Source organism: Phyllopteryx taeniolatus, chromosome 10 (genome assembly GCF_024500385.1).
Source record: "Phyllopteryx taeniolatus isolate TA_2022b chromosome 10, UOR_Ptae_1.2, whole genome shotgun sequence".
Lineage (NCBI taxonomy): Eukaryota > Metazoa > Chordata > Actinopteri > Syngnathiformes > Syngnathidae > Phyllopteryx > Phyllopteryx taeniolatus.
The window spans coordinates 24,218,935-24,239,186 of NC_084511.1; the positions used below are offsets into that span (position 1 = coordinate 24,218,935).

The 20,252-nt window shown below is 40.8% G+C and overlaps 2 protein-coding genes across 8 annotated transcripts; one reads left to right on the forward strand and one right to left on the reverse strand.

Moving 5' to 3' along the window:
- Positions 1-4,865: 4,865 nt before the first annotated feature.
- Positions 4,866-14,184, forward strand: stx5a (syntaxin 5A). 4 transcript variants are annotated; one of them, XM_061788046.1, is made up of 12 exons: positions 4,866-4,976; positions 5,475-5,632; positions 7,434-7,504; positions 7,742-7,797; positions 7,908-7,978; positions 8,058-8,174; positions 8,712-8,768; positions 8,855-8,936; positions 11,293-11,379; positions 11,522-11,625; positions 11,889-12,010; positions 13,112-14,184. In XM_061788046.1, the coding sequence occupies exons 2-12, from the start codon at positions 5,570-5,572 to the stop codon at positions 13,269-13,271; spliced, it is 990 nt and encodes a 329-aa protein (XP_061644030.1). In that variant the 5' UTR covers positions 4,866-4,976; positions 5,475-5,569; the 3' UTR covers positions 13,272-14,184. The 4 variants fall into 4 exon arrangements, with proteins under 4 accessions (XP_061644030.1, XP_061644034.1, XP_061644031.1 ...); XM_061788047.1 differs by lacking the exon at positions 4,866-4,976 and adding an exon at positions 5,009-5,171; XM_061788048.1 differs by lacking the exon at positions 4,866-4,976 and adding an exon at positions 5,759-5,810 and having other exon boundaries at positions 5,503-5,632.
- A 504-nt stretch (positions 14,185-14,688) lies between these two features.
- Positions 14,689-20,023, reverse strand: zgc:162144 (RD3 domain-containing protein). 4 transcript variants are annotated; one of them, XM_061788053.1, is made up of 4 exons: positions 19,884-20,023; positions 17,759-17,916; positions 15,781-16,100; positions 14,689-15,236 (listed from the first exon to the last, which is right to left on the reverse strand). In XM_061788053.1, the coding sequence occupies exons 3-4, from the start codon at positions 16,098-16,100 to the stop codon at positions 14,858-14,860; spliced, it is 699 nt and encodes a 232-aa protein (XP_061644037.1). In that variant the 5' UTR covers positions 17,759-17,916; positions 19,884-20,023; the 3' UTR covers positions 14,689-14,857. The 4 variants fall into 4 exon arrangements, with proteins under 4 accessions (XP_061644037.1, XP_061644035.1, XP_061644038.1 ...); XM_061788051.1 differs by having other exon boundaries at positions 19,879-20,016; XM_061788054.1 differs by having other exon boundaries at positions 15,781-16,112; positions 19,879-20,016.
- Between the last annotated feature and the right edge of the window lie 229 nt (positions 20,024-20,252).

The following is a 20,252-nucleotide window of genomic DNA, read 5'->3' on the forward strand; positions in this document are numbered from 1 at the left end:
GCTCTGGTGTTTGTTTCGTTTTACAGTAATGGAAGGCAAACAGAATTATTTTCATGACATCGTCACCCTGGGAGTTGATGACAAAGAATTGTGTGTGTGTGTGTGTGTGTGTGCGTCTGCGTGCGTGTGTGTGTGTGTGTGTTTTGAGACACAATATTGTTCTCTCTCCTCTTATCTGTTCTGCTGAGTCAGAAGCAGCTCGAGGACAAACTCAACACTGACAATATGGAAAAAAGCAAAATAGTCAAATTTAATTTTGTATAAGCATTTTAAGCACAATTTTGTGACACTTTTGTACTTGATCCATTCTGTATTATTGATCATTTAGAATTCTGTCAATCGTGTGGAATCGGTTAAATGTGTCTTGAAGCATCCGTGCACCCAATTTCTAAGGCATTTGTTCTTATTTTGGTGGCGGTTGCGCTAGAGCCTATCCCAGCTCACTGGACGAGAGGCGGAGTCAGTCACAGGGTACATCCAGTTTGTTTCCGACAAACAAGCATTCACACTCCCATTCACACCGCCTCTGAGTGGAAACTGAAGTCAGGCAAGTGAACTACTACAGCATCAGTGACTCTACACAAAGATCTTCCAAAGCAGATTCAAACCCTGATCGCCTGACTGTGTTAACCACTAAGTACTGATGTTGAAGTAGAGATCCATTCATCATCCATAATGACAAAATTCCCATATTTCCACAATAAAATTCCCAAATTAGAGACTACCACCTTGTTCCACATTTCTTGACAGATTCGAACCCTTCCAGGTTCTCACATTCTACATTGCAACAATTCAATTAATTTCACAGAATTTGAGTTCAACGTCAGCGCTTAAGTATTCCACGTGCAATTTCTACAGAGATTGCATTTTCTCGTTGAATGAAAGTTGAAGAGCAGCATTTTTGCAAAACTTACCAACTATTTTCCACATTCGCAAAATTGCCACAATTGCGCATTTTCCGTGAAAATCATCGCACTGAAATGAATTGAAGTCATGTTCTAAATTTAACTCATACTTCCAAATTTTACAAATTACTCAATTGATTCAAACTTCAAACTGTTCAGCTCATTCAGGACATCTTGGGAACGTTGCGCAAATTCCCACATTTTTCATTATTTCACATTTCCCACGAGAATGCAGACAGTTTGCATATTGACCTTCTTCCAGATTTCTTTACCGATTCAAATTGTTCCAACTTTGAAACGTTCAGCTCGTTCATGACATCCACAAAGCTATTTATCACATTCCCCGAATGGACACAGTTTCACAATAAAATTCCCAAATTAAGAAATATTTCTCACATTTACCTCTTCCTTCCACATTTCTCAACCAATTCAAACTATTCCGACTTCAAACTGTTCAGCTCATTCATGACAAACACAGTACTATTTATTAGAATTCTCAGATGAAGTTCCCAAATTAAGACACAGTTTACATATTTACTTGTTTCACGACTGATTCAACTTGGAGTCTCACGATCGACATTCCAGCATCTCGATTAATTCCGCAGAGTTTTCAGTTCAACATCATCTTTTCAGTGTTCATCCCCAATTTCTACAGAAATTCCATTTTCTGGTTTACATTTATATCATATGATTATTATTGTGGTTGAAACTCCAATGTAATATTTAAGTTTCCTTATCTAAACAGGTCAGGCCTCAGATGTTCGGTGCAGTGCGGGCGCGGTGGTAAAACTGATGAGCATGTATGACTTGCTTGTTATTATCATTAATGATGAAGTAGACGGGTGACGTAGGAGAGAGGATAGGAGCACTTCTGCCAACCTATCTGTCTGCATAGAAGGGCATCATTCCAGTACTAAATATAGCTACTGGATGAGGGAGACGGAGAGTGGAAGGGACAGAGTGAGTCATGCGTCAGCGTAGAGAAAAAAGATGTCTCCAAATCTCTTTTCCTAACCTTGTGCTGTTCTAAAACCAACGTTAACCAATTAGATACCTGTACTGTAATCATGGCATACAATGTGGGAAATAATGATCCCTTGTCGACTTTGTAAGAAGTTCACAGTCTGTATGGTTGTTTATTGCAGTGTTTCCCAACCTTCAATGAGCCAAGGGATATATTTTACATAAAAACAATCTCACGACACACCACCAAAAATTATATACAGCGGATGTAAAACGTCTACACGCCCCTGTTCAAATGCTAGCGGTTTGTGATATAAAAAAGAAATGTGACCAAGATAAGTCATTTCAAACTTTTTTCACCATTATTGTGACATATAACGTGTACAACTCAACTGATTTTTTTTGTTTTATAAATCGCTAATTTCGAGAAGGGAATATAAATAGACAACTGAAATAATGTGGTGGTGAAACAATGAGTGCTGTTTGGAACTGTTCATCATTTCTTGCACCTTGACTAAGGCCTCGCTTTCATCTGAAGAAAAACAGCCCCAAAGCATGATGCTGCCACCACAGTGCTTCACTGTTGGTATGGTGTTCTTTTAGTGATGAGCAGTTTTGCGTTTACGCCAATCGTATATTTTGGAATTCAACATTGGCTTCATCGGACAATAAGAAACGTGGGAAAATTATTTATAGAGGTGGTATAGAAAAGAGATGGATGGAGGCGCCGGTGTGTCGCCAGTTTTTAGTCGACTTACTGTATATGTATAGAAAGAATACCATTAGATTGTTGTTGTTGTTTTAATCTGTGAAAAGGGTGAAATCTCATTTCCCATCCTCGCTGCCCATCTACGAGAATTCAAGGTCGACGTCCTTCGCCGGACCGTGACAGATGAGGCCCGTGTTTGTTTTGGAGATAATGATGTTAGTTTGTTCTGTCATTTACAAAAAAAATGTCCTTTGTGCTCACATTCGACGTTTCCTGTTTGCTCAATCAGCACTACGTACGCACACGGAGCTTCTGCTCGCTGTTATCATTACATCAGAAGCTTAATTTCTCTCTCTATGTGGCTCTTTCACACACACATGTGCACGCACACACGGGAGCACCGATAGCATCAGATAACACACACTTGCAGGCCAGATAACAAGGCTTGGTACCTGCTTCAACACAGCTGCTGCTACAAAGCAGGGGAGGAAAAGCATGGCTGGAGTATGTTAGCAAAACACGAGCGGGCGCTGTGCAGAGCAAGGTGGAAAAATACAGGCAGGAAGACAAGAGAGGGCCAAGAGATGAACAAAACCCAAAGCAGAGGAAAGAGCCTTGCAGCAGAACACAAAGTGATACAATATTCCCCCTGATGCTGGGGCTACGACACTATAAAAAATGAGCAGTCTCCAATTTTTCATACTTGTTTAATGATTATGGTCAGAGTGTCAGTCCAAAAAAATCCAAAAAACACAGAATGTAAAAGATGTGAGGAAGGCTGAATGGGTTACAAAACCAATGGCAAAAGGTTTGGTGACAACTATTGCCGCCTTTATTTCGAGGTCATGAGAAAGTTAAGGGAGCTTCAAAGTACACGGAAAGACCTTCAAGCACCACCAAAACAGTAAAGACTGAAATCCTGCAATCCCTGCCAGGTCCGCAAGCCAAATAATGTACAGGCCCCGGTTTAAGTTTGCCAGTAAACATCTAAATGACTCAAGAGAAGAAAGAAAGTGCTGCGGTCAGATAAAACCGAAGCTGAGCTATTTGGCATCACCTCAACTCGCTGCGTTGAAGAAAAAGAATGTGACTCAAAGAACACCACAGTCAAGCAGGGAGGTGGAAACATAATGTTTTTTGGGGTTGTATAGTGAGGTATGGGGGGGGGGGGGGGGGTAAATAGGTGAGGGCATATTTGTGGTCTGGGCATGTTCGCTCGTGTCAAACAGAGGATGCTGGTACCAGTAGAAGACATCAGAGAGCCTACTGGCTGTTATCGCTCTTTATATACATGACTAGATGTACTGTACATGCATAGTTCCTGTAGGTCAAAGGCAGCAGCCAATCACAATTATCGGTCGACTAATTCCTCCTCCATCTTTTGAAAATGCAAATATTTCTCATTCAGTTGTAAATTTGGTTTGTTTGCAACAACCTTCCTTAACGGAGGCTTAATGTCATTCGGATTATGATGTATTTGTCAAAACATTCCAACATTCTGATATTCCACCATTGATTTAAAAAAATGTAATTAAAAATCGGATATTTTCTTTTCAATTTAAAAATTTTTTTTTAGTGTTTTACTCAACATGAAATCACTGATTTAAATTCACTGATTTCAATTCAATGATTTCAATCACACAACCCATTAGAATCCATTCATTCATTCTATATAATATAGTCTAATTAAGGGTCGGTGTGATTCCAGATACTAATGACTGTATTATATTAATTTAATATTTGTAGAATGTTTTTAAATGTGTATCACAACTTGATATAAATAACCAGACGTTTATGCAACAAGCATTTTTTATTGACTATTCATTTGTCTGATGTTATTATTTATTATGTATTTGTCATAAAGTTCCGACATGCTAAAATTCCTGTGTCAAGTGTATCAACATAATTCGATTTTTTAAATACATCACACAATTAGAAATGCTTTTGACATGGGCTTTGGTGGCAGTTATTAATTGTTTAAGATATTTCCAGAACGTCATGACTATAAAGGCATTCACTTGATACCTTTTATTTAAAAAAAATATTTTTGTCATTATAAAATATTAAAAATATAAAATATTGTGTGCTTTTACTTTCATCATGTGACGTCAAATCACCTGCCTCAGCACCCGTGCCGTAAGTCTTTTTGTCAATCGTTACCTTCTTCTCACCACGCCACAAATAGGTAATGAGAATGTGGCGGCCTCTGATGGTAAAAAGGTGCCACTACGTGGGATTTTTACAGGATTTTAAGTCAACGTGGCAGTGACGTAAAAGCCGGAAATGCCCCGGATCGGCACTTTAACAGAGTGATTGCCTTCTTGTTGTTTCCCCCCCCCCCCCCTCGCGCCCCCCTTACCAGTAACATTGAGAGGAAAATGGTGTAGCTTTGAACACAAGTAAGTCACAATTTATGTGTGTTTATTATTCCACGCGTGTTGTTTAAGCTCTGCGGGACACGTTTGGTCGAATTAGAGCGAGGTAAAGCCGGATGGACTATACGAAACGACCTGTTAGCATTTTGATGCTAACGTTAGCCTTAGCCGGCTAGGCAGCGATGGGCTGTGACGTCAACGACGGCCTTCGAGTCGAGAGTAAGACACAGATTATCCCTTAGAACTCACCAAAGTATTGTTGTTTATTTTAAATTCCAACATGAGCTGGTTCGTATATTATTCATGTTTTTAATTTTGACAAGCTCACACAGCCTACCGCGAGCTAAAGGCTACAGCTCAGCGTATGTAATCAGCTTTTGTTTTGAGTTTCTCAATGACGCTTGGACACGTCTCTTATTGATACAGAAAGTGTGTTTGGGGCATGTGATTTTATTTTATTCCACCCCTCCCCTCTCCCCTCATATCGACGTTTGTTCTTGGTTTGTGTGTGTTCGCCATTAGTCCCACTCCAACGACGAGGACGTTGCTGCTCCCTGGGGGCCGTTAAGCCGCCGACCTAGAAGCGGGCCGGTGCTGAGCGTTTTACCGGCGACAGGATGACTTGCCGCGACCGGACCATCGAGTTCCAGTCGGCCTGCAAATCTCTCCAAGGCAGACAGGTTTGTCCACGAGATTCATTTTAATATTTACAGTACGCCTGGAGTTTTACCCCAAAGTGTGTGTTTTCACTGTCACTACTCTGTTTGGTTCCTTGTTTACTTCTCTTTTCCACGTTCACGTTTAAGATTTGGAATGTCAGGGCCACTCTGAAAAGAAGAAAAACATAATCATTACATGGTACGATAAAGTCAAAATTCTCCAGGAATAAAGATGCTTATTTGTCAGCCAATTTTTTTTCTCGATGAATCAGATGAAAACATTTTTGGCCTGCCTTTATTAAAATCCAGGATATTATTTCAAATTGGTAGTGCACAAACAGGTTGCTGTGTGAAAATCCCAGAGCTCTTGAAGTAATGAATTATGAATAATTAAAAAAGAAAATAATTAAATGTTGATTCGTCGACTGATTGGTACGCAGGGCAGTCGTTTCACTGACCACACTGGGCAACACTAACAACACCCTATTGTTGGCCACCCCTGGGGAACACACCCACCAAGGCATAAATAGAGCTATAATAATATAATCTACACAGACAAGTCTACCTGGTATTGAGCAGGTTGACCTGTGTACTTCAACTACAAATCATTTATTTTCATCCCCAGTTATAGTGTAGTACATACAGCCATTTGCACATTCCCAACACTTACCTTTTTCCATCCATTTTCCGTATCGATAATTTTACGGCATCGGGTGACGCAGCCCCCCTCCCTGAGTGTTCCTCATTCTGCCCCGCCAGAGCATTTCCTCATAATGAGTCCAATTTTGCTTGCTTTAAGGCAGCTCTTTATTGACACTCCAGTTGAAGTTGACTCTAAAACAAAATAAGAATTACACACGTATATTTTAATACAATGGATAGTTTGTTATAGAAACATCGCCATGTTAATGCTAACAACTTAATGGAAAATCCCATTGACAGGCTAGCAGCGCTACCGCTGAAGAAACTGTACTGATATAGCTCCAAATAATGAATATTCACACACAAACACTGCAGCGACATACAAGGAAAATATAGCAATACTCACAGGCATATATTCTTCCTACTCTGTGAAAATGAGCTACATTTTAATGCAGTTGAATCGCTACCTTCTTCTGGTCTTTTTAATGAATTTATGTTATCGCCACACTTCCCCAAAGAGGCCAAGGCGTGCACAGCATGAACGGCGCACACACACACCAGGGAATAACTGCACGATACAACAAATTGAAATTCGTTGCTAACACTTTTAATTATCAATTTTATAGATTTGTTGTTGTTGCCATAAAATTAAATAAAAAATGCTTGGGGACTTTTGTAAGTTTGGTTAAATACACAATGTTTAATTCTATTTGTTTTCAGTTTAGTAAACTTCAACTGGGAGTGGCAATAAAGTAAACCGCTTGGAGTGAGCACTTCTAGCCTCTCTTTGTAAGAATTTTTCACTATCTGCCAAAATTCTGTGTTATGTGAAGTTCACTGCCACCATCTAGCAGTTATAAATCTTAATTTTTGCCCGCAAAGCAAGACAACAACAACAAAAATTTACTCAGTGACAGTTCGTATTTTGAAAGTCGTTTCACTCTTCGGGCAAGGTACCGCTGTATTACAGGAATAAACCGGTATCTTTAAGTATGTTACAAATAATGTCAAAATACCTTTGTATCAAAATAAATATTGGATAGCGGAGTGTTACACGAACAAAATGACCCATAGCGTGTAAGAATCGGACACAGATTAAGGATTTTAGGCCACTTTATGTGTGGAAAATTTCCTAAAATTTTCTGCCCAGAAATTTTTTTTTGCTTTGTGTTCTCCACAGAATGGAGTGCAGCCCAGTAAACCAGCTCTCAGTGCTCTCAGGCAGCGCAGTGACTTTACAGTCATGGCCAAGTAAGTGTTGTCTCTTTTGGATGTTTGGATGAAACCCTCGAGGAAAAAAGTTTTATATTTTGCTGTATATTCGCAGTATTACAAGAAAAGCTTCCTACTTTATTCTCATAGTATTATTTCCTTTTAAAAAATAACTTTTTGTTGTGACATTATTCTCATTTTCTATTTTTTGTGTCCCTTAAATCTCCTTCATAACAATATAAAAACAGATTTGTTTCTTTGTCTTTGTCCTTGCAGGAGAATTGGAAAAGACCTGAGCAATACATTTGCCAAGCTGGAAAAGCTCACAATTTGTAAGATACCTGCGTTGTAATTCCTGCCTAATTATTAGTTATTTATCAATATCTATTTGCTGACACTTTTTACCATTTTTTTTCTTGTTTTGTTTTGTTTTTGTTTACAGTGGCCAAAAGAAAATCTCTATTTGATGACAAGGCGGTGGAGATTGAGGAGCTAACGTATATCATTAAACAGGTGAGGGAACAGCAACACTTGCAAAATACACTTGTAAGTATTATTTTTTTTTAAATTACATGTTTGTTGCGTTTTGTAGGACATTAACAGCCTAAACAAACAGATAGCACAGCTGCAAGACTTGATCAAGTCACGTGGAGCTCCGGGGGGCAAACACATCCAAACCCACTCGAACACCATTGTGGTGTCCTTACAGGTAAATACATATACACACACACGCACACACACACTGATAAATACACTAACACACATACTTTAATATTACATACATAAATACCGATCATACACATATTTACATAGATGCATATGTACATACACACTATTTGTGTTAGGTTCACATTTGTTATAGTAGGGAAACAAAATGCAAAACATATAACAATTCCTTCTACTTTGTGTAAATGGGAAGACATTTTAATGATGAAGTTAAAAAAAGGTAATTCTCCAATAAATAAAATATTCTCAAGTAAGCGAGATAATTTATAGTAGAAAATAAAACATCTTATAGTATTGGGTGTGAGTTTTATTTTGTTAATAATTAAAATCTTCTTTCCAGTTTATTCAATCGATCAATTGCACGCTCTTGCTTAACTTCTATTATCTGCTTGTCCTTTTTATCGATGGTGTTGATCACCATTTTTTGTCCTTGAAGTATTTCACTTAGAATAGCCACAGTTGAAAGAGGATGCACAGAATTTGCTCTTTGTCTAACGTCTTTGTTTTCTCCCCCCACCAGTCCAAACTAGCCTCAATGTCCAATGACTTCAAGTCAGTCCTGGAAGTCAGAACTGAGGTTTGTAGAGGCGCGTGCTACGATACAATGTGGCGTCCGAAGCAATGTGAGGCATATTTATTGCATTCCTTGTGGTTTGTGCGCAGAACCTGAAGCAGCAGCGCAGCAGGAGAGAGCAGTTCTCCCAACCTCCTGCCACCACCTCTCCACTCAATGCTAATAATTTCAGTAAGTTCGCTCCCGTCCCCCCTCCCTCCCACACTAGTACTAACACAGTGTGTTGCGTGCGTGTGTGAGTGAGAGTGCGTGACTGCTTCCAAATAACATTCACCAGTGAAGTTGTGGCACAACAGGTGTAAGGATGACGTGCTCCTGTTTACTCTGTCAGGGGTGGGGGAACCTGTGCTCGAGCAACATTTGAGTTTTAAAATGGACAGGCGGGCCAGGTCGTAGGTAGATGCAGTAAAAGAAAATAGTTCAAATGTGTATGTGTAAAAAGTTTATTATAAGAGAGTAATAATTCAGTTTATATTGTATTATTCATAATTAGTTTAGTGGTAATTGATGAATCAATAATTTACTTTAATATACATACACATACATTTTCTTTCTGAAAATACTAACTTGTTTGTACAGCGTAATGTCAATTCATTTGAACCAAGAAACGGAGGGAAGATCACAATGTGCAATTACTGATTGTCAAGCAATAATGAGACTTGCGTCGCTGGTTAGCTTGTGTTTTTAATTTACCACTCAGCAAAGCAAGAACACACACGTCGCCATGGCACTGTCACTTTTTACCTACAACAAGCTAACCATAGCTGCTTCCCCAAATACAGGGATTTTCAAACACATATTTCCTTGACATTGACAACATCTCAATTCAGTGTTTATTAACACAAACCCTTGAAGACACCTTATCTCTCCTCAAGGGGGCGTAAATGCCCCATACAGAGCCCCAAGATTTACATGTCATGATGCAATTAGAAAATAATTTCACGGTTTTTTCCTCTGGGTCGTCACATCCCCGCCCATTCACTCCCACCGAAAAGGCGTCCTGTGCTGCCACACATATTGCACATACAGGAAACCGCTACTGACAACGTACATCCGACCCAGTTGTGTCACATGACCGCAAAAAAATGTTGTTTGTTGTTTCTGTGTACTGTGCAACTCCTCTCAAAGATGTGCTGCCTTCACATGCATTCCACTAAACAAGACATTTTTAACTAAATTTAAAACACCGCCGAGCTTTATCAGTTTTCCCAAAGTGTCTTTATTAGATCCATCCATCCATTTTCTACCGCTTATCCGAGGTCTGGTCGCGGGGGCAATAGCTTTAGCAGGGACGCCCAGACTTCCCTCTCCCCAGCCACTTCATTCAATTCTTCTGGGGGGATCCCGAGGCGTTCCAAGGCCAGCCGAAGGATGTAGTCTCTCCAGCGTGTCCTGGGTCGTCCCCGGGGTCTCCTCCCGGTGGGACGTGCCCGGAACACCTCACCAGGGAGGTATCTGGGAGGCATCCGAATCAGATGCCCCAGCCACCTCATCTGGCTCCTCTCGATGTGGAGGAGCAGCGGCTCTACTCTGAGATCCTCCCGGGTGACTGAGCTTCTCACCCTATCTCTAAGGGAGAGTCCGGACACCTTGCGGAGGAAACTAATTTCGGCCGCTTGTATCCGGGATCTCTTTCTTTCGGTCACGACCCGCAGCTCGTGACCATAGGTGAGGGTAGATCGACCGGTAAATCGAGAGCTTTGCCCTTCGGCTTAACTCCTTCTTTACCACAATGGATCGATACAAAGTCCGCATCACTGCAGACGCTGCACCGATCCGCCTGTCGATCTCCCGTTCCATTCTTCCCTCACTCGTGAACAAGACCCCAAGATACTTGAACTCCTCCTCTTGGGGCAGGATCTCATCCCCGACCTGGAGAGGCCACCCGTCTTTATTAGATATTTTCCATTATTCATAGACAAACTTTTTTTGCTGTTGGAGAAAGAACTTTGTTTGACCCTGCCAGTGGAATGCTCGCAGCCTTCACTTACATTTTTTTCCGATTCTCAAACGATATGCTTGCTATAATTAACTTCCCTTAGAAGGTCAAGAACATGTGAAAAGGAGGATTTGTACTGGAAGCAATTTTAAAAGCAAGTGATTTGATTTTTGTAGGCACGATACAGTGTTTAACAAATATTTTGGACCAGAGCATCCAGCATCATGGAGTGCTTTTATGCGGATCTTTCCATTTCTGTGAGCTGTTGAAGTCTTATCATTTCCATTATTGTCACTTACCTATGGTACCTAAAAGCCTTGCATTGGCTGCTGATCTAATATATTGTCAACCACTGTATGTGATGTAACAGTCTGAGCCTTTATTTTAATGCACATATTTTTACAAAAGGGACAGCTGTAAGCAATTTCTAAGACTTACTGCATTAAGAATGATGCATTTTCCTTGAAATGCCAAAAGGACTTAGTTGCATCATATTTGAATACCAGTGTGCTTTTGGGAAAACCGAGCTGTGAATGACTCTCCCTGTATTTGGTACTCTAGTAATGCAAAAATGAAAACATATTTTAGGGAGCCGCAAAAAAGGGGCCCAGGAGCCGCATGCAGCTCGCGAGCCGCGCAATGACTACCAGGGCTTTACAACCTCAAATGTAAAAGGTATTTCCCTGGACCGCTTGCCTCTCTCAGCGTGTATATCATAACAAGCCCGCCCCTTCATTCTGCTTTGCTTGCCTGCCTGTGTGTGCGTGTGCGTGTAAGCGCTTTGAACGCGCGTCTTCTTTGTGCTCTCAACCTGCAGAGAGCTCGGTCCTGATGCAGGACGAGTCCCGGAGTCTGGGCGACGTGGCCATTGACATGGACTCTCAAGCCAACCCCCTCCAGCTCCAGCTCATTGATGAGCAGGTTGGTTTACTACACAACAAAATGGCTATGTAATTGCGTATAGGTGCCACAAGATGGCGGAAAAGCACTCAAAACAGACACGCTTCTAGCGTGGACACAATATCATATGAACCCATGTTACATAAATGTATTCGGTAGTTAAATTACTCAAAACAAACCACCTTCACTTGAAGCTTAAAGCTGAAGATTCTGTGCCATAATGTTGACCAGTAGACCTTGTGAGTCGTGCTTGTTAACAAAAAAGACCATGCGTGTTTGTACAGGACTCGTACATCCAGAGCCGCGCAGACACCATGCAGAACATCGAGAGCACCATCGTGGAACTGGGCTCCATATTCCAGCAGCTGGCACACATGGTCAAAGAGCAGGAGGAGACCATCCAGAGGTTTGTCAAAGACAGCCATACATTTCCTCTAGCGCGTCGGGTGAGAGGTGGGGTACACTCTTGACCGGTTGCCAGTCAATCGTACTTTGCATGTGCAGACAAACACGCATTCACACTCTCACTGGGAGGAACCCGGAATACCAAGAGAAAGCCCACGCAAGCACAGGGAGACCATACAAACGCCGCACAGAGATGTTACAATAGCGATTCGAACCGGGATCTCCTCACTGCGAGGCTGACTAGCTAACCCCCACCACACATATTAAATATTTTAATGGCATTTTTTTTTTTCCTCATGAGCTACCCAAATTGGGACCACACCCACCAGGAGAGGTGTATTTTTTCTCGACAGATTAAAAAAATAATAATAATTGACAATTACCTGATTCTATCACCTATTTTGCAGACCTGCTAACCACTTAAAATGTATGGCATCAGATGCACATAAATATTTTGTCATTTTTCCTACCCAGACAGGGTCCCCACTCACCAGTCCTATTTTTGTTCACTTTAATATTAACATTTCCAGAAAATAGTAGGGAAAGTACTTTTTTCCTTATATCGATTTTAGGTTGCTTTATTTTTTTATTTTTTTTTATTGAGCCAAGATTTGAAGTCAGAACCTGCCGCCTATGAGACAGATGTGTTAACCACGTTCCACCGTCTGATATCAGCTGCACATTAAATATTTTCATGCCATTTTACCATTATCTACCCACCAATTGAGGATAATTAGATTTCAATTTATAAAAAATGTTTTTTCAGAAATTAGGAAAATGTGTATTCCTTTTTATTTTTAAAAGATTTTAAGGGTAAATCAGACTTTTAAAATTATTTTATTTATTTATTAATTTTTTTAGTTAGATAAAAAAACAAATTGAGCCAAGATTTGAGCACAGAAACTCTCGACTGTGAGGCAGCTATAATAACCATACAAGTGCACCATGCTTCTCCCACCAGAGACATAAATATTCATATCGATTTGTGCACAAAAACCATCATGTTAAGTTTGATCATATGATTTTTCCAATGTAAATAATTGGCTTAGTTTTGTAATTTACAGTGTGATTTAAGGGCGTTTTTGTTCCTCCTTTTTCTCAGGATCGACTCTAACGTGGAGGACACGCAGCTGAACGTGGAGGCGGCCCATTCGGAGATCCTCAAGTACTTCCAGTCGGTGTCGTCCAACCGCTGGCTGATGATCAAGATCTTCCTCGTCCTCGTCGTCTTCTTCATCATTTTTGTTGTCTTCTTCGCGTGAGAAGGATCACAGCAACAAAAGGTGGACTTTTTTTTTTTTTTTTTTTTGAAGGACAGACCTTCATACGGAAGCTTGGGAATCCCACAGAAGGAATACTGACTTAATCCTACGAAGGAGTGGAGAACTTTTTCCATGTGGGAGAAAAAAGAAGTTATCTTAAAGCCCCATTTTGTAGCGATTGGATTGAAAGTTGTTCTGAATTGTATTTTGACCAATGATTCATAAATGTTTATAGCTATAATCTAATGGTTTGATTCTGCAAACTCTTAATTTAGATTTTTGTTCATATGTGAAATTTTCTCAGCCAAACTGCAAGCTTACCGTTGGACTTCGTTGCTTCAAAGATATTTTTTCATCGCCGATTTCCAGCCATTTTTTTCCGCCAAATGTAAGTGAGAGCATCTGTGGTGCACGTGAACCGACCCCAGCGAAACTTTGCCGACAGAAGCTTGAGCTAGTCCGAAGTGCTCAAGACGGATTATGTAACAAAAAGAGCATTCATAATGGACTTTGTGAACTTCTCCCTAATTGGTTTCCCTCTTGGACATCAGTGCTTATGAAGGGGTTTTGCCCCAGAAGTGTCTGTTTTGACGTCCATTTGCACACTCACAAAACCCTCGCTGAATCATCACAATGTACAGGATATTATTTAAATGACCAAATTTTAAGAAACAATCTTTTTTTTTTTTGCTGACTGCCTTGCCTTCCGTGTACAAAGAGCAAATAGTGACGAACGGTGTATTGATCAGAAATGGCATATTAATAAAACAAAAACTGGGGGCTGGCATTCATGGGATTTTCTTTGGGGATAAGAGGATTAGCCAGCAGTGATATAGTTAGACACAAGGCCTGTCTAATTATATCACATATGACAAAGTGTATTTTACTAGTAATAAAACATGTCTAATTATCACATGACTGTCATTTTATTAGTACTAGAACTTATTGGCCAAGTATGAGAAATTGTATTCTATTTAAAACAAAAAAGCTGGTTCTTTCACACCGTAGTGATGACACTGAATTCTAGCAAAGATAACTCAGAAATATCTCATTTATTATAAAAATATTCATGGGCCACAACAGACTTTTCAAATACACTATTGTAGTGATAATTAGTTGTTATATTACATTTGTTGCCAGTGATGTTAACAGCACTAAGTTGGCCATAACTAATATTAAGACCTCTCAGTATGCAGCGCAGTTAGAGTAATATATACAGTATTGTAATTATATACATTTATATTAATTTTTTTCCGTATAAAATCAATATATTTCCTCATATTTCATTACATCTTATTGTAAGTGCATATTTTATACTACATTTCTATTATAGCTATTTTTTGTTATGTTTTAATCCACGCATTTCTGTAATTCAATCAAAATCTTTCTGATTGAGGAGACATTTAAAACGACCAAATATAAAACATGCAGTCTTTATTCAAATAGTACAGTCAGTATGTCTATTTCCTCACAAATGTCTAGAGTTCAATATACAGTACATAAACTCATGCATTTACTGTAAAATTCTCTGGCCCTACCCTCCTCCATCCTATAGCACCACCTCTTCCTCCTCCTCCTCATCTCGTTCATCCGTGTGCACTTTGCTCCAAAGGTGTGATGTCCGGCATGCTCCTGCTCCTCCCTTTCCTGATGCGGGCCCTGATGGCCTCTTCCTCTCCTTCTCCTCCGTCGTCGTCCTCCTCTGCCCCCTCCTCATCCGACCAATCCACCTGCTGCTCCAGGTCGCCCCTGGACCCCCTGGGGCCGCTTCCCCCGAAGAAGTAGCCCGTTCGGAACTTGCTGCGGAATGTGACGAAGGAGAGGCTCTTGCTGCGCTCCTGCTTCATCAGCATGCTGTGTTGCACACCTCCTGTCATCTCCTCCAGGCAGTCGCGGAGCACCGAGCGAAACAGACGCGGGACCTCGTAGACCTCCGGTTCCATCTGAGACACCAGCCTCCTGAACCTGAAGCGGGAAGGAAGACTCTCCAAGTCATCCAAGCAAGAAGATCTTGGAAATCCCCCTACTAAACTCATGCTGACAACCCCTTCTAAAACATTACATTAAATCTCAGTATTTGTGTTTGTGTCACATAGCCATGTCTCTGAGATTGCCACAACAGTAAATATGAACTTAATCTGTTGTGGGTGGTCTTTGATTCTAGCAAAAATATTAAGAGAGGCTCCTGCTATTGAAATGAATGAGTGAAAAGTATCCTGTTGATGCCTTTATGTGAGCTGCAATCCACAGTTTGATTCTCACTTTGATGACCATCAGGATCAATGTGCTCTTCAAAGTCATGCTGCTTATTCATGGATTTTTGCTATTCGTGGTCGGCCCCCACTATCACCCGCAAATAGTGGGAGTTGACTGCATTTATGGTTTCAACTATAGCAATTATTTTTTTTAATTAGCTGGGTGTCAACTACTTGCATTTTTTCACTGTTTGTGGCAGAGCTCAGTTCCGATCCCCCGCGACTAGCTAATACTGGACCCCTCTTTCTCTCACCTGACAATGACAGGGCCGCACTGGCTGGGTGGCACCTTGGCGCAGAGCTCCTGCAGCTCCAGCAGGTCATTGGGCATCAGCTGGTAGGGTTGCGAGTTGGGCGCGTTGGCCAACCAGCTGTAGTTTGCCGTGGAGGAAGAACTACAACTACTACTCCGGCGGCGGCGCTGGCCCTCCGCGGCCCGTTCCAGGCGGATGCGCTCGGTACGCTTGACCATGGCGCCCAGCTCCAGCATCAGCGTGTTGGTGACCAACTCCTCACTGGTGCGCTGGCCTGGCACTTTGGGTTCCAGAGAGAATACGGCTGACCACGGAAACATCTGGGAAAGAAACTGTTTCAATGGAAAGGTCCCTTTAGGGCACTAGTGTCAAACTGGTGGCCCGGGGGCCACATTCGGCCCGCCACATCATTTTATGTGGCCCGCGAAACCAACTCATGCGCATCCACTTTATGTTTCTTGCATAAATACCAAAATTGCAAATTGTCTTCACCTTTAAAATTGTTGAGATATTGCAAGCATTTTGTTTGTTACTGATCCGCTTTCTAAAATAATTTAAATAATACTGTAGTCGAACAAAGTTTTTACTGGCTTCTGATTTCAAAAGTAGTTATCCATCAATTTGTGTATATGTAATAATATGAGGCGATCATACATTCATTCATATGGGTTCACAGCCATAACGGCCCTCCAAGAGAAATGAAAACGATGTGGCCCGTGACAAAAATTAGTTTGACACCCCTACTTCAGGGGCAGTGCCCCACCAGATGGGATTGTCCTCCCTCCCCCCCCCCCCCAAAAAAAAAAAGATCCATCCATTTTCCATAGCATTTATCCACATTAGGGTCTTTCTGTGAACTGGAGCCTATCCCAGTTGACTTTGGGCGAGAGGGAGGATACACCCCGGATGACTCGCCAGTCAATCACAGGGCTTCTTCCTGATAGGTACGGTGGTAAATTGTTTTACGAGTCCTCAACTTTTTTGAGTTTTTCATCTTACGAGCTGTTACTTGTTTGATTTTTTTCTTCAACTTATAAGTCGAGGTACCACTGTATTTTATATTCAATACAGAGCAGTGATTGTGAAATGTTAGCACTGTGTCCCCAAATTTGTCATTCAAACAGCCTCGTGGTGACAAGTTTTTTCCCTTGGCTGTGGGGAAGTTATGATAGAGCCCTCTGAATTCTGCCTAGCAACAAGTGACCACAGAAAATCAGGTTGTGACCAGGAAAAATCCACTCATACATTCATTTTACGTAGCACCTTTTAGGTCCTCATTAGGGTAACGGGTGATCTGGAGCCTCCATGTTTTCGGAATGTGGAAAATGGATGGATGGATATTTCCTTCCCTTGAACCCTCTGGAATCTGCCTAGCAACAAGCGACGCAAACATGTGACACATTTGACATTAAGGCATATAAATAATAATAATAATAATGCAGTAATCCCTCGTTTATCGCGGGAGTTAGGTTCCGGTTCACCCCAGCAATAGGTGAAATCCACAAATTAGTGACCACGTTTTTTGTTTTTAAAAATTATTTATACATATTTTAAAGCAGTATGAACGTCCCCAGAGTCTTATTAATCCATCCCACACGCCTATTAATCTCTACAATAATCTTATAAATACTTCTGTACTCTTCAGCATAAAGTAATGCACAGTACTATTCTACACTGTACACTTTATTCCTTGTAATATGTGTTTTAATTTATTATTATTATTATTATTTTACAGTTTTAATGTTTGAGGCTAGGAAGCATTTATTTTACCACAAACAAATGACAGCATACACTCAAAATCCCGCAATATGGTGAATTATGCGCAATATTAATACAGGAAATTTTTTTGCAATGGACTAAATCTGCAGTAGCTGATCCGCAGTATATCGAGGGCATACGAATGGGCTACTCTTATGAGTTTTCTGTACCATAAGACAGCAGAAAATAAACTTAAATGAATTCATTTCTCCCCTCTTACCTTGCATTCACCAGCCTGCCAATCACTCCACAGTATTCCTGACAGAACTCCACTTGTTAGTAGCCTGATGGCCTTTGGGGCTCCATAAAGATCCTCCCTGCTTTGTTCCCGCTGTCAGTGTGCGAGTTTGGGCGTTGATAATGAACAGAATGGTAATCCTGCCACGAGAAAGAGAAGAGGATGAGATGACCTTAGGAGAGGAGTGCACAACAGCTTGAGGTGTGCGATGAGGGAGTTGACACTTTTGGAGGAGTGCTCTCTCCGTATTTGCCCACTGAAACTTGACTTTGAATGGCCGCCGCTGTAAGACAATAAGAAGTTGGTTCTCAGCCAGCAAAGGTCAGGAGAATTCGGAAAATGTCCATCCATCCATCCATTTTCCATACTGCTTGTTCACATTCGAATGAATTGCATCAATAGTCGCTGTGTTATAACCCTTGTAGCAACATATATTTGAAGACAAACGGTGGAGCAACACATGTAGACAATATAACAATACTTTCAGGCATATTTTCTTTATACCTTTCGAAAAGTGACAAATATTACTGTGGTTACTGAGTTACTTACAGTAGTTGTGAAAGTCTTCTTCATTTGTGTTTGCACGACTGTATTATACTGGCCAAGTCGTGCACAACACGGGGCACCACAATGAATTCATCATAATGCACAAACTGTTACATTATTACTATATGTTTTTATGACGTAAAATATTTTATCGTACTATTTTCCTTATTAAATAACGTAAAAAAAGCCAGCATTTTTGCGGAGGCTGGAACGGATAAATGATATTGCCATTCATTTCAATGGGGAAAGATGATTTGAGATACGGGTGTTTTAAGTTACAAGCAAGGTCACTGAACAAATTGAACTGAAGAAAAGCACCACTGTGTAAGGTATTTTAAATGCATAGCTACATTAATGTTTTCGTCACTGTTGACTGATGATTTTAAACTTTTATGAAGCCAGTAGGTTGGGGGATTTTTTTTTTTGCATGAAATAATATACTGCAAGTAGACAAGAACAACTTTTTTTTGTCTCACTGAAGAGAAAGCAACAGTCTTCTATAGTACAATAAGCTTTCCTAAGCTTTTTCTAATAAACATGTTTGCCCCTTTGGTGGACCCAAACTTACTAAACTTTTTTATTTCATTCTCAAAACGCTGAATTATAAATGAATGATAAAGAAGGCGACAGAGTGGGCCCAACCCACAGAATGGAAACCCTTCCTTTGCCTTTGTTTAAGCAGGTAAGGCAAATGAGAACAGTTTCTCACTTACAATGTCGACCCTGGAGGCAATTTAGATTTCAGTGTCTTGCCCGAGGACCCTTGGACAGCAGACAGTCGGAGCCGGGATTCAAACCGCCGACCCTTCCATTAGCGGACGACCCGCTCTAATAACTGAGTCACAGCCCTAATCATACACATCTCTAATTGGTAGACACTGTAATCATGGAGTATTACATAACACTCCCCCTATGCAATCAGCCCTCCTACACATACCAGGGTCGTCCCCTGGTTTTCCACACCACTCAGCACTGAGCCACCAAATCCCAGATTACATTGCAATCCACAGCCTACCTGGAATACTACAGCATACACTGTGTGTCACGGTGATTATTATCCAATTAAAGGAGCCCACAGTGTCTGCTGCTCTATTGTTGTTGTTGGGGTGGCAATGGTGGATGTAATGAGTGCAATTCTGTAAATGCATTCTGTATATCAATATAGAGACTCCACCACACCTATCATACTTATTGATGCCCTTACTTGATTATTGGTGTATTTGTTTTTTTTACTGTCGAAATCATACATTTGCGTACACATACAATAGTTTGTTCCCCTCACCATCTGATATGAAATCAGAATCTTTTCCTGTTTTAAATCAATTGGGATTACCAAATTATTTCTATTTACGATATGCCAGAATTATAGCAGAAATATGGCATATGAATTATTTTTTTGGGATGTTTTCTTTAAATGTTTTTTCAATTACTTTCTACAAAGGCTGAAGTTTACATGTAATAAGATTAAGATTTTAAAACAATTTGGGAAAACCCACATAATGATGTAATTTCTTTAAAAAAAAATAATAATAAATTTAAAAAAAATAAAAACTGACCTTACAAAGATGGAGTCGTACACAAGTCGCACGTCTTTTTACACTTCCTGATTCCGGGTTGCGTCACGATGACGCAAGACGTCTTCGCCATACCGTCAGTTGGCTTATGATAATAATAAACAACCCCCGAAACAAGAGAAAGGCACCAACCACCAGGACATGTCGCTCCATTTCGACCCCAAAGACGTCGAAAATATGAGCCGACGCGGCGACGGACCGGTGGCCTAGCGAGCCAGTCGTAGTCTCGGGGAGGTCTCGTCGCGCACAAAGAATCCCCCCCCCCCTACTCGAGTTTTTATGTCCAGCCTGGGAGAAGTGGAATTACGGCTCGCCCCTTCCTTAGCCCCCCGCCGCTAGCTGTGGCTCATTCCTGC